Source organism: Pteropus alecto, unplaced genomic scaffold, assembly GCF_000325575.1.
Source record: "Pteropus alecto unplaced genomic scaffold, ASM32557v1 scaffold251, whole genome shotgun sequence".
Taxonomy (NCBI): domain Eukaryota; kingdom Metazoa; phylum Chordata; class Mammalia; order Chiroptera; family Pteropodidae; genus Pteropus; species Pteropus alecto.
In genome coordinates, this window is record NW_006431048.1 from 41172 (window position 1) to 55213 (window position 14042).

Below are 14042 nucleotides of genomic sequence, written 5' to 3' on the forward strand. Positions count from 1 at the left end.
CTTTCCCCAGCTCCTAAAGAACATGGTTTCACCATTTTCTGGCCTTCATGGTTTCTGATAAGAAGTCCACAATTGTTCCCTGTATGTAGTATGTTATGTTTCCAAATTGTTCCCTGTATGTAGTATGTTATGTTTCTCTGGATGCCCTCACAATCTTCTCTTTCTTAGTGTCTAAGGGTTTTATCATAATGCTCATTTGGAATTTACCTTTTTTTGGGGGGGAAGGGGATGTAGCTGAGCTTCTCAAATCTATAAATCCATGTTTTTCACCAAGTTTTGGAAGTTGACAGCCGTAATTTCTTTTTAAATTAAAGTTTTGGGGTGACATTTGTTAATAAAATTATATAAGTTTCAAGCATACAATATATCATATGTATATTGCATTGTGTGTTCACCATCCAAAGTTAAATTTCCTTTTGTCACCATATATTTGACACTCTTTATTCTTCTCTACCCACCCGCCAATTTGGTAACCACTAAATCGTTGTCCATATCCATGAGTTTCTGTTTGTCTTGTTCATTAGTTGCCTTCAGTTTTATATCCCACATATGAGTGAAATCATATGATTCTCAACTTTTTCTTTCTAATTTTGTTTTGCACGATAACCTCAAGATCCATCATGTTGTCGCAAATGGCAGTATTTCATCTTTTCTTATGGCTGAGTACTATTCCGTTGTATATATGTACCGCATCTTCTTTATCCAATTTTCTATCCAAGGGCACTGTGGTTGTTTCCATGTCTTGGCCACCCTGAATAATGCTGCAGTGAACATCAGGGTGAATATAGCTTTACAGATAAATGTTTTCAAATTTGGGGGGTAGATACCCAGAAAAGGAATTGCTGGATCATATGGTAATTCTATTCTTAATTTTTTGAGGAATGTTCATACTGTTTTCTTTAGGTATTTTCCTGTCCTATTCTGTCTGTCTGTCTGTCTGTCTGTCTCTCTCTCTCTCCTTTTTTTGAGACTAAAATTAGACCTCTAACCTACATTAGACCTTTTGATATTATCTCATGAATCCGTGAAGTTTTCTTCATTTTTTCAAGTTTTCCTTGGCTCTATTTTCAAGGGACAATTTTACTTCTTCCTTTCTAATTTTGAACAACCATTGGGTCAAAGAAGAAATCAAAAAAAGAATTAAAAGATACCACAAGAGAACTGAAAATGAAAACACAACATACTAAAATTTACTAAATGCAGTAAAAAGAGTTTTAAGAGGGAAGTTCAAGTGACAAACACATCAAAAAAGAAGAAAGATCTCAACTTAATTTTATACCTAAAGGAGCTATAAAAAGAATAAACAGCCCAAAGTTAGAAGAAAAGAAATCACAAAAATAGGAGCATAGGTAAATAAAATAAAACAAAATAAAATAAAATAAAATAAAATAAAAATAATAGGAAAATGAAACCAAAAGTTGTGTTTTTGAAAAGATTAAAAAAATTGACAGGCCCTTATCTAGATTAAGACAAAAAGAGAGAAGACCTAAATAAAATCTGAAGTAAAAGAAGAGATATTACAACTGATGACACCGAAATAAAAAGGATCATATGATACTACTATGAACAATCTATTAAAAACCAACAAATTGGATAACCTAGAGGAAAAGTATAAATTGCTAGAAGTGAGATTGGCATAAATTGCAACCTACCGAGACTAAATCATGAAGAAACAAAGACTGAACAGACCTACAATTAGCATGGTGATTGAATCAGTAATCAAAAACCTTCCAACAAAGAAAAGCCCAGGACCAGATGGCTCTGTTGTGAGCTCTATCAAACATTCAAAGAATTTACATCAATTCCTCTCAAACTCTTCCAAAAAATTGAAGAGGTGAGAATACTTCTAAACTCATTTTGTGAGGCCAGTATTACCCTGATACCAAAGCCAGACAAAAACACAAGAAAACTACAGGCCAATATTCCTGATGAATATAGATAGAAAAATAATTTTAGATTGTATCCTGGACATTGTAAATATTATGTTGTATAGTCTGAGTTCCATCATATTCCTCTGACAAATGTTTTTGTTTTAGCTGGCAGTTAACATGGTTAGATTAGATTTGTAAGCGCTCTCTTATCTTCTGTGGATGATGGATGATAGCTAAGGTCAATTCTCTAAGCCTTTGCCATACTATTTTGAGTCTGTCATGAAAGTGCATGATTCAGTGTCAGCCTGAGTCTTGTGCAAGATTCATACACAGAATTGGAGAATCTCCTTCCCTCTTCTAGATTTTCCCCTCACTCTTCATCATCTGGCCATATTTAACCAGGCTACTTCCCCTGATTCTTCATCCAGAATGACAGTGGGCTTTCTATCAGAGTTTTAGGCATTTCTGTGAGTTTTAGACATTTCTGTGAGTTTTAGGCACAGCTGTGGCTGTGACCATCATTGGGTCAGTTATGAAAAATGAATTCATTCCATGTCAGTCAGTTGCTCCAAGTTTAGACTCCCTTCCAAAATCTGCCTGTCTTTGCTTAGTCGCAGAACTTTCTGGTTGTTGAGGAATTTTTTTTTGTCTCGATTTGGTTTGGGGGTTGATTTGGCAGAGGGGGTGTATTTTGAACATATTACACAGTTGTTATTTTCAGTAATTTAAAAATGCTTACTTTTGCATATAGAAAGCAGATCTTCTTTTATATATATAATATATGCATTTAAGGTTTTATCACAAATTTAAGTATGTGGTATTTCATTAAAAAGTTTCTAATTTTCATTATGATTTCTTCAACTTATGGGTTTTTAAACATTAGATTGTTTATAGAGATCATTAAATATCATTTTCTAGTTGCCCTTTAGTTAATGATTTCTGTCAGTTTCTCCTATTATTAATATCTTGCATTAGCGTGGAACATTTGTTACAATTGATGAGACAATATTGATACACTATTAACTAAAGTCCATGGTTTACATAGGGTTCTTTCTTTGTGTTGTACATTCTGTAGGTTTTGAAAAAATGTATATGATATCTACACTTACTATATCTATAATTACAGTATCATTCAGAATAGGGTCACTGTCCTCTTATATTTTTACTGGTTTCCCTAGAGATTAAAATATGTATTCCTGAATTATCAAAGTCTAAATTATTTGTATCAGTTTAGTACAAGGACTTCTGTATTTTAAATTTCTACATATCTTAACCCTATTATAAGACATGGTGATTCCAAAGTAGACCAAAACCATAAGTGAAAAAAAATTCTTTTTTATTCTCCTCAGGTACAGGAAATGATAAAAAACAGAGACAAAAGAGCAAACTACAAAGAATGAATCTCTCTTCAACATGGTTTACAACCATCAATGTCAACACCGTGTTCTGATTCCCACTCAAAAAAATGGTTTTTGAATGGTTATTAGTAGTGACTCCGCCTAAATGTGTTCTTAATGTTTAAATAAAAATCTACACAGTATCTTTGGAAAATTCACATAACAGTTACCAATACCTCTGGCTAATCATACAAAAATATACAACTGTTATACTTATCCATGCATCAGTATTTCCATAGTCACTCCTCCAAAGTACTGAGCGATAATAAGTTCACAAATCCCAAAGAAGATCAAGAAAAGAATATTAGCAATTTATATGCAATTCTCTTAAAGCATACAAATCTAATGTCTCCAAGCTCGTAACATTTTCAGGCAGAAAATGTATGAAAAATAATTTGCAATAGCACTTTTTTTCTCTCTTAATGGAAGATGATTGTCGTAATATCTCTTCTTGTTTCCTAATACTTCCAATATATTTTTACTATTTTCTTCTTGACTTTGTCTCTTATATTCTGCCATTAGTGGACATAATTTAATCTATTCCTAGGGACAGTACCCTTTTGATTTTTAACCTAAAGCAAAATTCAAACATGTTATACTACTCTGTACACACCTATGGGAGAGGCAAAATGTCGCTTCCTCATTACCTTTATTCCCTGAAGAGTATGTACACCATGTGGAATGTGTAACCAGTCAAACTAGTATTTAAAAACAAAAAGTCTTAACGAGGTCTGTCTGGTATGAGGGTATCTGCCCAGCAATCATAACTGAGATGATCATCTGATACTACTCTTGTGAGTTGAAGCTTTCATTTAATTTCTATTTGGAAATGAAAGCAGACTTGATTCTTCATATTGTTTAACTGGTGGTTTGGTGTAATTATGCAGTCACATTACAATGGATTAAGCTTCTGCTTGAACGATTATGTACAAATCTTATTTTTTTATACCTGAGTTTTATTTCTAGTAATTATACCAAAAATCTTCTGCTTGTGACTTCAAAGTTTATTTAGTATTTCTTTCAATTATCCACAAAATGTGCATGTGCTCAGACTTGATAAATGTTCTCCACTCAGATGGAGACAGCTCATCTGTTGACTGCGGGCTGGCAAATTTATCAGATGAAAGCTGATAAATTTGTGGTGAACCTCTGGGAAAAGTTTAAGTGACATGACTAACCAGACCACACCAGCTATTTCAGTCCTTGGCTTTCTACGATACATTTTGCAGCTATCATTTTGACCTTTCACAGTGAGGCAGTCGACCAAAGGGATGGGCTTGGTATGGTTCAGTGACCTTGTCTAAACGTGTGTGAGTGAAAGGAGAAGGGAGAAAATGGAGATCGAGCCTCACTTTTAATGAGTCAGGCTCTCTACTAAAAGAATTGTCTAGTGTAGAAGATCAATCAGCTAACAGTACTTGTATTCAGGTCTTAGTCCTTAAGTGGTAGGATGTAATCTCAGGCCAGGAATAAAGACTAAAGGTGAGAATCTGGTTCCAGATGACTGTGTACTTATGCTTGAATCTTCGTGTCTATTATTTACTTGGGAACATTTTAAGGCTAAAACTCAGAAAGAGATAACTGTATCTCCCAGTGCTTTATTAAGTTCTCAAAGGCAATTTTTTTTTTTCTTGTAGTGTTAGCAGAATTTGCAACAAGCTAACACTAGAGAGTGGTAGTGTGGACTATTATTATGAACAGATGGGATTCCAATGGGCAGAGTTGAGTTGTTTGCCTAATTCTCTGTGCAATGTTGTTGTTGTTGTTGTTGTTGTTGTTGTTGTTGTTGTTTAAAGAAAAAAGCAGTCCTGGACATGGTTCCACAGTGTAGTGGTGCTTTACACTCAGAAGGTCCTGGATTCACACCCCAGTGGAGCTACAGTCTATGGTCTATGGCCATGCCACCCTGAACAAGCCTGATGTCTGATCTTGGAAGCTAAGCAGGGTTGGGCCTGGTTAGTACTTGAATGGGAGACCACCAGATATAAATAATAATAAATAATTTTTTAAAAAGAAGAAAAGAAAAAGCAGTCCTTCTCAAATTCCATTAAAAATATAGTAAAGATTTTCAAAAAGAACTAAATCCATTTTAATACTCAAAGCAGGAGGAAGAAAGACTAGAGATTTTTAGGATTTCTGAAAACAAAGCAGATAGAATAGCAATGACAGATACACTAGGGGAGAAGTCCTACCTCAGAACCCACAAAGGTGGCTTAGTGAAGGGAGAAGATGTTTATCCAGGCAGAGTCTCAGAGATCTCCATGCTCAGTGTGGGCAGGTACAGGGTAAAGGAGTGAGCTGTGAGTAACAAAGGACTTCTCTTTTTAAACAACTTTTATAGACTCTATTTTAGTCACCTACTACCAGAGCCATGCCTGGTCATCATCATAGTACCCCATAGTGAATCACTCATGTAGACAAATTACACTTCCAAAAATGACACTGAACCTGGAGAATTTTATAGAGAAGATTTGTGTCGAATTTGTATAATGAAAAAAAAGTGGAATAATTGTCCAACCACAAAATTGTTCCACAGATTGATCAAGTAAATTGTGACATATCCATGCAATAAAATTGTATGCATCCAATTAATGTTACTATACTTATTGCTTAATTATTTGGATGCATATACTTAGATATACCCTATATCATATAACAACATACATATACATACGTAATAATGTACATATACATAAAAAGAGTTAAATAGAGAAAAAGAAAGACTGAAAGAAATAAAAGAATAGAAAAATATGAAATCTTGGAAAGCCCTTTTTAAGCATAATGCCAAAGGCAGAAGTCATTAAGTAAAATATTTATATAATAAACATGAAATATTTTAATAAATGTATGGAAAAAAGTTAGCAAAAAGGCAAGTCATTAACTAAGAGTAAAAGTTGCAATGAATATGGCAGGTCAATATCCTAAATCTGTAACAAGTTCCCACAAATCATAAATACCCCCAATCAAAGAAGAGGGCCAAGAACATGAATGGGGAACTTATTGAGGAGAATATGTAAATAGACAAAAAAAAAGTATAAATTAAAACAAAAATTAGATACCAATTAAATATCTTTTACAGACAAAAAATTTTAAAGGTAACTAACCTGGCTGAAAGTGCAGAGAAATGGGCACTCTTTTACACTGTCATCAGAGGTATAAATTTTACAATCTCTCTGGAACGCAATTTGACTGCATGAATACAAAAACTTTAAAACAAACATGCCCTTTAGTCAGAAATTCTAATTCTAAGACTTTCTACTAAGGAAATAATAAAATGTGGTTAAAATTTTATTACAAGAATATTTTCCATGGCATTATTTATAATATTGAAAAACTGAAAATACGAATTTTCAACTTGAGGAATTCCATTAAATACCCAGTGGCATAGTCATATAGTAGGATATAACGCATTCATTAAAATTATGTTGTAGAATAATCCCAAAGGGAAATGTATGCATCATATTGTAAGTAAAAATAACTGGCTTAAAAAACTGTAAATAAATATGATCCCAATTATGTAGTAGGGAAATGCAAGAAGAAAGATAGAAAGTACCACGAGAGTAAGGATTTTGTCTGTTTTATTCCCGTTAGAACTGAATCTGACATATAGTACCTCAAATAGTTCCTGAATGGGTGATTCTATACCAAAATGTTCATTGTGTTTGTCACTGGTTGATATATAATTATTCCAGAGATCATGTTTTCCCTTGGGACCTCTCATGCCCAAAATGTAAAATTGTGCACAACATCCTTAGCAATATCTCTGCGATAAACACAGCAAGTGTCATAGACTTGTCCCTTAATATTGGACATCAGAGATATATAGTCACTACAGAATTGAGTGGACCTGGGCACTTCAGGAACATCGTTTTGGGGGTTTGCTCGTTTTTTTAAAAAATATATGGAAGCTGTGCTTTAATACCATTTAGAAAGTTACGCTAATTGTCTAACTACACGCAAACACTACAGCCTAGTAGTTAAGAGTGCAGGCTGAGAGGACAGACTGACCAGAGTCTTTAGCTCTAAACAGCTCTGTGACCATGAGCAAGTTACCTCTTCAACCTCCAGCTCCCTCATCTGTAAAATGAGGAGTAATAATAGTATATACTTCACAGGGCTATTGTGAAGAGTAAACTTGACAATGTTTGGGACTTTTAGTAGGAACTGAAAATATGGTAGACAACATTACAATTTGAGAAGTTTTCTTTCCTGCAACTGGTGACTAGAGCAAAAGGCATTTTGTAACTCACATTCCTAATTCAGAGAACTTCCAGGTATTGGACTAGTCTCTTTTCGACCCATTTGACACTACGACTCCATCCCACCCCCATAAAAATGGATTTTGAGTGAAGGGTATGTTTAGCTGGGGTAGTGTTTGTGAATAGAAACATTCCGGTGGTTTCTTGTCCCAGAGAAAAGTCTCCTGAGGGTTAAAAAGTTTGAGGGTGTGTATAGCACCAACATTTTGTAGCCTGGTTAGAAATCACATTAGTCACCAGCTTCGTTAAATTGCTTTGCAATAACCACAAAGAAGCAAAAGCATTGGAGGGCAGTGGTGCACTGACTGGTATGGCCAGGCAGGAAGGGGATAGGTATACACCTCCCTTTAGTTTCAAGTTCCTGAAAAATACGGAAGATGGGTCTATCTTGAAAACTGGGGTCTTGGAGTGTAGATGATTGTGGAGGATGCAAACTGACGCGTTGGGTGAAAACTCTCATCAGCCAGACCTGTACGCCACCCACAGTCTATACTGAGGCTGCTGGCAGCGAGCCAGTTGGTGGATGGTGATGATGACCAAGAGGAAAGGACAGCAGCCTCTCCAGGGCCAGCCACATAAGACAACGTTGTTTCACTCTCAGAAGTGTATACAGGGAATGGGGAGGGACATTATTAAAGAGAAGACCCTCTACCTTCTCCCCGAAACTCTCAAACCACTGTAGGCTCAATTGCACTGATAGGAAGAAAATATCTAAGTCTTTCTAACTGAACTGACACTCTTAGTAATGAGAATTCTCTGATAAGCTTTGGAACTGGGTTAAAATGTGGTTAAGAAAAAGGAGAAATTAGCAGAACATATAAAACAATTATTGGAAAAATAAACCAATCGTACTTGTACATTAAGGACTTGAAATTCCTCATCTAATAAGTTGCAGTTATTGTCTGAAAATTAATCTTTTTTCTACCTAGTCACTTGTTTCTTTTCGTGAATTTCGTATTCATGTTATCTGTCCTCAAAACATTCATGTCTATTTTGTCCCTACATAATCCTAGTAATAGAACTTAAAATGTCTACGATATGGAAACATATGTCCTTGTTTGCTTCTTTGCTACTTTATCACAAATGTTTCCAAAAGAGCACATGTTTTTAATAACTTGCATGTTTCTCTTTGTATAATTGTAATATAGATCCTTTGTAAACATGTGAATTACAAAATAAAATAAAATAAAATAAAAGTCATCCATATTGCATTATCCAGATATAACCCTGTTAATATTTACTTTATAGTCTTCCGAACTTTTTAAGTCATGCATACATATGCGCATTTTAAAAATATAAAAGTGTGTCAAATTCTACAAACTATTTTGTAACCTGCTTTTTTCACTTTTAGCACTTAGCAGACCTAGTGTAGAGTGCTTGGTACATCAAAAGTTTTCAATGAATATTTGTCAAACAAATGAATGAACACATTTTTATGTCAAACATTTTTCTGTGGCATCCTTTTTTGTCACAATTGCATAGAATTCCACTGTGTGAATCATCATTCACACTGTATGATGTATCTACCCTATCATTCACACTGTAGCTGTATCTACCCAGGCCCTGGAGAGCTGAGGAGGAACAGGAGTGTGATGGACACGCAATCCCCCGTGCAGGCCCCATCAAGGGGGAACTGCTGCCCACCTGCTGGGAGTGCTGGCAGTTCTCAGCCCCATCGTCATCCCCCTTCAGGGATTGCCTCCACTACAGAAAGCCACCTTTCCAGGGAGACCCACAGCTAAGGACTGATTATGGAGAGGCCCAGTGCAGAACAATGGCGGCAGGCCATCGTCTGGCGTTCCCTGGGGCTGTGGGAAAGGGGTGCTGCCTGAGGCTGTCCTATCTGCATAGTAACTTGATGTCTTTCTGCCCAATCCTATTTCTTCTCTCTTCCGTGGGTGTTTAATCTCTAATAAACATACTGCACACGAAACTCTGTCTCAGAGTCAGATTCCTGAAAATCCTCGCCTGTTACAGAGCTGGCCCTGACTCACAAGAACTCCTGAGTCTATTAATTAAAGCATCCAGTAAATTCTAACATTACTGCCATTGTGCATTGCTAACACCGGGTGAAAAAACTATGGTGCATGTCTACCATGAGATGTTATGCAGCTATTAAAAAAAAATGTTTCTTTTGTTCAAATATTCTGTGTATGACACATGGTGCTGTGTATGACACATGGTGGCTCCAGAGGAAGGCAGGAAAGGGAAAAGAAGGGAAGGAAAAGAGAAGGGAGGGGAGGGGAGCATAGGGGTGGGAGGGGAGAGTGAGGGCGGAGGAAAAGAAGGAATTGGACATCATCAGAATTACCTGAGCCCCTTCTCTATGCCTGAATTTCTTCCAATCTGTCTGTTTCCAGATCTCTGGCCCCTTACCGGTCTTTGGATCACCTCAGTGTGAGCATTACTTGGACAATTACCATGCCCATTAATGTAACATATGCAAGTTATAAAAACTGAAACTAGATAAACATGAACCAGCATGACTATGAGCAGTCAAAACAATAGATAGGTCTTTTAATGCACAAAAGCAGAATAAAAGATCGAATCAGACCAAAATAAAAACAAAAGCTCTGAGAGTATGTTCGAGGGAAGCTCAGTCGTAGGAGGAACCATTCCAGAGGCGTGATGAGCTGAGCCCTGTCGAGTTGCTTCCATCTGTCAGAATCACACATTCCAAAGCTGCAGAAACCTATTGAACAAAAACTTCCTGTTACTTCTGACTTTGGGAGATAGGCTCAGGCAGCAGGAGGCTCAGCCCCTGTGAGAAGCCTCCTCCCAATCACAGGTCACCCTTCCCTTGTCCTGAAGGTTCAAAGAATTGCTGCAGGTTAGAAAAGCATCTCAGGCTAGCTTGGCTTGCACAGTGGGCCAGCACAGCACCAGGAGGAGGAGGACAGGACACCGTGAGTAGACTTGATTTCACTCTGCAACTAGGCTCTCAGTGTTGCTTTCTGGGGAGGGGAGCTAGCAATCTGGAAGGAAAAAGGAGAGAAGTTAAGTTCCTGATGAATTTCATTTCTTTCCTTTTCTTTTCTTTTTTTTTTTTTTTTATAATTTAGGACATTGTGACTGTACTTTAAACTATACAAATTGATTTTTGAAACACTTCGATATTGTCCAGTTCTCAGAACTGAGATTAACCTTCTTCTGGGGTATTATTCAACTATCTTGATTTCAACCTCAAATTTTCTTCTCATGGAAAGACCAAGAAAAATGTAAGAACCCTGAGAAAAACTCTATCTCCTGATAAATCTCAGAGACACATTTGTGGATCCCCAGTTTTCTTGTGAAGTCAGAAAAGCAAAAGAAATTTTAAGGAAACCAATCATATTCTTTCTTAATAATCTGTATCTTACCCTAGCAGAAAGGAAGTTTTCTGGTCTCCTGATAAGAAATCATTTGGTCCTGTCAACTCGTAAAGGGATTTGTGAGGCAATTTACACAGGTTACTTTTCTGCAAACAGTTCTGCTTAATAAATGTGTCAGTTGAAATAAGTCAACAAATTAGCTTTATCTATACAATATCATTTTTACATAGTTTATTTTTACTCTTCACCAATTAGTTGATCCACCAGGATCTGCAGGTCCTAAGTGTATTTTTTGTTCTAATAACATTTTTGCACATAACACAAATTAAGTTTTGAATAATGCTAACATTATTTTATGTTTATGTTTTTAAGTTAAAAACCCCAATTATAACCAGCATTAAAGATTTTTCTGACTTTTGAGTTTTCATTAATTGTAATGTCTTTTTTATATCAAAGACAATGTTTATTGACCATTTCTTGCCTGAAAAGAGTTGCTAAGCAGAAGAAGGAACCTAGAGTTTTATATATATACATATTTCAGTTATATATATAACTTGGGTTATACAGTTTTCAAACTTGGTGAAGAAATATTTTTTCTTTTGATTATCTCTTCTCAATGAGGAGAAAATTTTCTTTTTTTTCTTTTTTTCTGCTATAATAGGCTTAAAAATTTTCTTTAACTACCTGGAAAGAATCATAAACTTTTAGGTCCAAAGGGGACCTTGGATATCATCTTAGTCAAGAAAAACAGAAATGAAATCTCAGAATTTCTTTTTTGATCTCTCCTCTTATATACGTACCCAGAGCAAACACTAATTAGCCCTAGAATATGCTGTACCCTTCTGCTGGAATCTCGGCCTCTTGGCCATGCAGGCTTCCCACATCCCTGAAGGGCTACTGTTTCCTAACTGGGACAGAGACAAAATGCGTGAGGACATACCCTAATCTCACATCCTCCAAGGATTCTCCATGGGATTCCTGCCCTGGGGCTGGGCATCCTACCGGCAAGGCCCATTCCTGTGATCTCCACTTGGCTGAGAGTACCTGAGCCCTTGCTCATCTTAGCCTGTGATTTCAGGTGGGTGGATGACTCTGAGATCATCTCAGCAAGCATCAGTAGTCTAGAGCAGTGCTGCCCCTTAGAATTTTCTGCGAGGATGGAAATGTTCTATGCATCAGCCACTAACCACATGTGGCTATTGAGCACTTGGTATGTGCCTAGCACAACTAAAGGATTGAATTCTTATTTAATTGGACTAATTTGAATTAAATAGCTACTTGCATCTACTAGCTACCGTTTTCATCAGAGCAGGTTTGGAGCTTTAAATGGGTGCTGTGATCTATGGGTAACATCTCCATGGAAACAAGTTCTTCTTTTCATCATTTCTGGGACTTATCCTACCCTAAATTTAAGTAGACCAGTAATTGTCCTCATGGGGAAAACTTCCACACCCATCTTTATTCTCACCTCTAACTCTACAACTGTCTACTTTTGTTCTAGGTTTCAGGGTCAGGGCTAAGGCAACAGTATATTGTATTTCTTCTTTCTTTCTTTCACTTTCTTTTGTTATTCCAAATTTCTCTAACATGAGCTAGAGCTTGTGGTGTGGTTTGCGTTGCTTAGTATAACAAACTTGGATGCGGAAAAGAGGTAATGAACTTGAAAAATAAATGATCTCATGCTTGTTGGGTGAATCTCACTTCTTTTTTTCTTCTTTGAAAATTGGTTTGTTTAGTGAGCACTCAATGGTTTTTAGGTCTATTCAATTTGTCTGGAAACATCAATACTCTGAATATGAATAATATTTATAAGAAAACAAAGTGAATGAAGCATAAGTAAAAAAAGAAAAAGAAAGAAAACTCCAGTCTTTTAAAAAATCGGCACTCCTCAGCCAAAGAACTCCCAGTATGTAGAACAATATGAGTAAATCATCATGGTGCCAGGCCTCTGGGCAGTTTTCCACAGGGCGGGGCTCACAGAGTCTGTTTCTTACATGGAAACATTTTGAGGGAAGCTGTGCAGTTTCGGTCAGGGGCAATAGTGTTTCTGAAGTGGACAGCTGAAATTCTGCCCTCTACCAATCCTACTTTTTAATCCCATGTCATTTGCATCCTTTTTAGCCCCACAAGGTTAAGAAAAAATCTAGTACATGGGAGGAAAGCATGACTTAAATAACACAAGAAAGTTTCAGTAGACTCCATACTAAAGTAGCTCATACATACTGGGAGCTAAAAGGAAAAGGAAGAGGGCACGACATATCATATTATCAGGAGTCAGTCTCTATCCCCACATCATGAGTTAAAAGCTTTGTATTTTTAGGGTCTCTTTTCTTCTCCCTTTGGAAATATGGGAATGAGATCTGAGCCCATCATTCTCAATGAGGCATTGACATAGATGGTTCATGAGACTCAACGCAACCCTTTTACATGTAGTATTTGTATTCTAATCTGGAGCAGTAAAAGAGTAATTCCCTAGTGTGGGATTTTGGAAATTAAGGTAAAGAGTAAGGAAAACTTTGAATGGAGGGCGAGAGTGAAAGGCTCTCTCCTTGCCAGCTTTGTTATGTGACTTCCCTTGTGGCTTAACTTGTAAGAGAAAAGGGCAGGTTCAAGGGCAGGGTGTTGGGAGTTTCTCTTAATTTTAAAGAAATATAAAGGGAGGAGGTATCTCCCTACCCTAAAAGGAAGGATTAACAACAAATTTAATATAAGTCTTAAAGGTCAGGAGATCAGGACTCAAATCTTGACTCTGCAATGACAAATCGATGGTCTTTGAGCAAGTCAGTGCCCCTCTAGGAGCCTTAATTTCCTCATCTGCACAATGAAGGGGCTGACTACCAAGCCTCTAAGTTTGTAGTCAGAGCTGATATTCTATCATGATATGAATGAGCACATGACCAATAATGGACCTAGGATAAATAGACGCCTTACTTTCTCCCTAATCATGTACCTTCTTAGTAAGACAAAAACTATCCAAAGTGTAGACATCAACTTCTAGGTGTTTCACTCATCAAATAATTTGCAAGTTTATAATTTTGTTTCTTTACTGCAATTGTTTGTCAAATTGACTTTTTTTAATGTACAGCAACCTATTCCTTCGTGGTTTCAGAATGACTCATTAGACAAACTTGGGCGAAGAAAAGAGGTAACAAAGTATGAGGCTGGATTGCCATGGCAAAGGCTAGTAGGGAAAAAAAGCTATAC

The 14042-nt window shown here is 36.6% G+C and overlaps 1 protein-coding gene across 1 annotated transcript in view; it reads left to right on the forward strand.

The window, feature by feature from the left end:
• Positions 1-9959, forward strand: part of CUNH3orf30 (chromosome unknown C3orf30 homolog) — a 20145-nt gene extending 10186 nt beyond the window's left edge. The window contains exon 4 of the mRNA XM_025052149.1: positions 9888-9959. Coding sequence (XP_024907917.1) covers positions 9888-9959 — 72 coding nt within the window. The remainder of the gene's footprint in view (positions 1-9887) is intronic.
• Positions 9960-14042: the final 4083 nt, after the last annotated feature.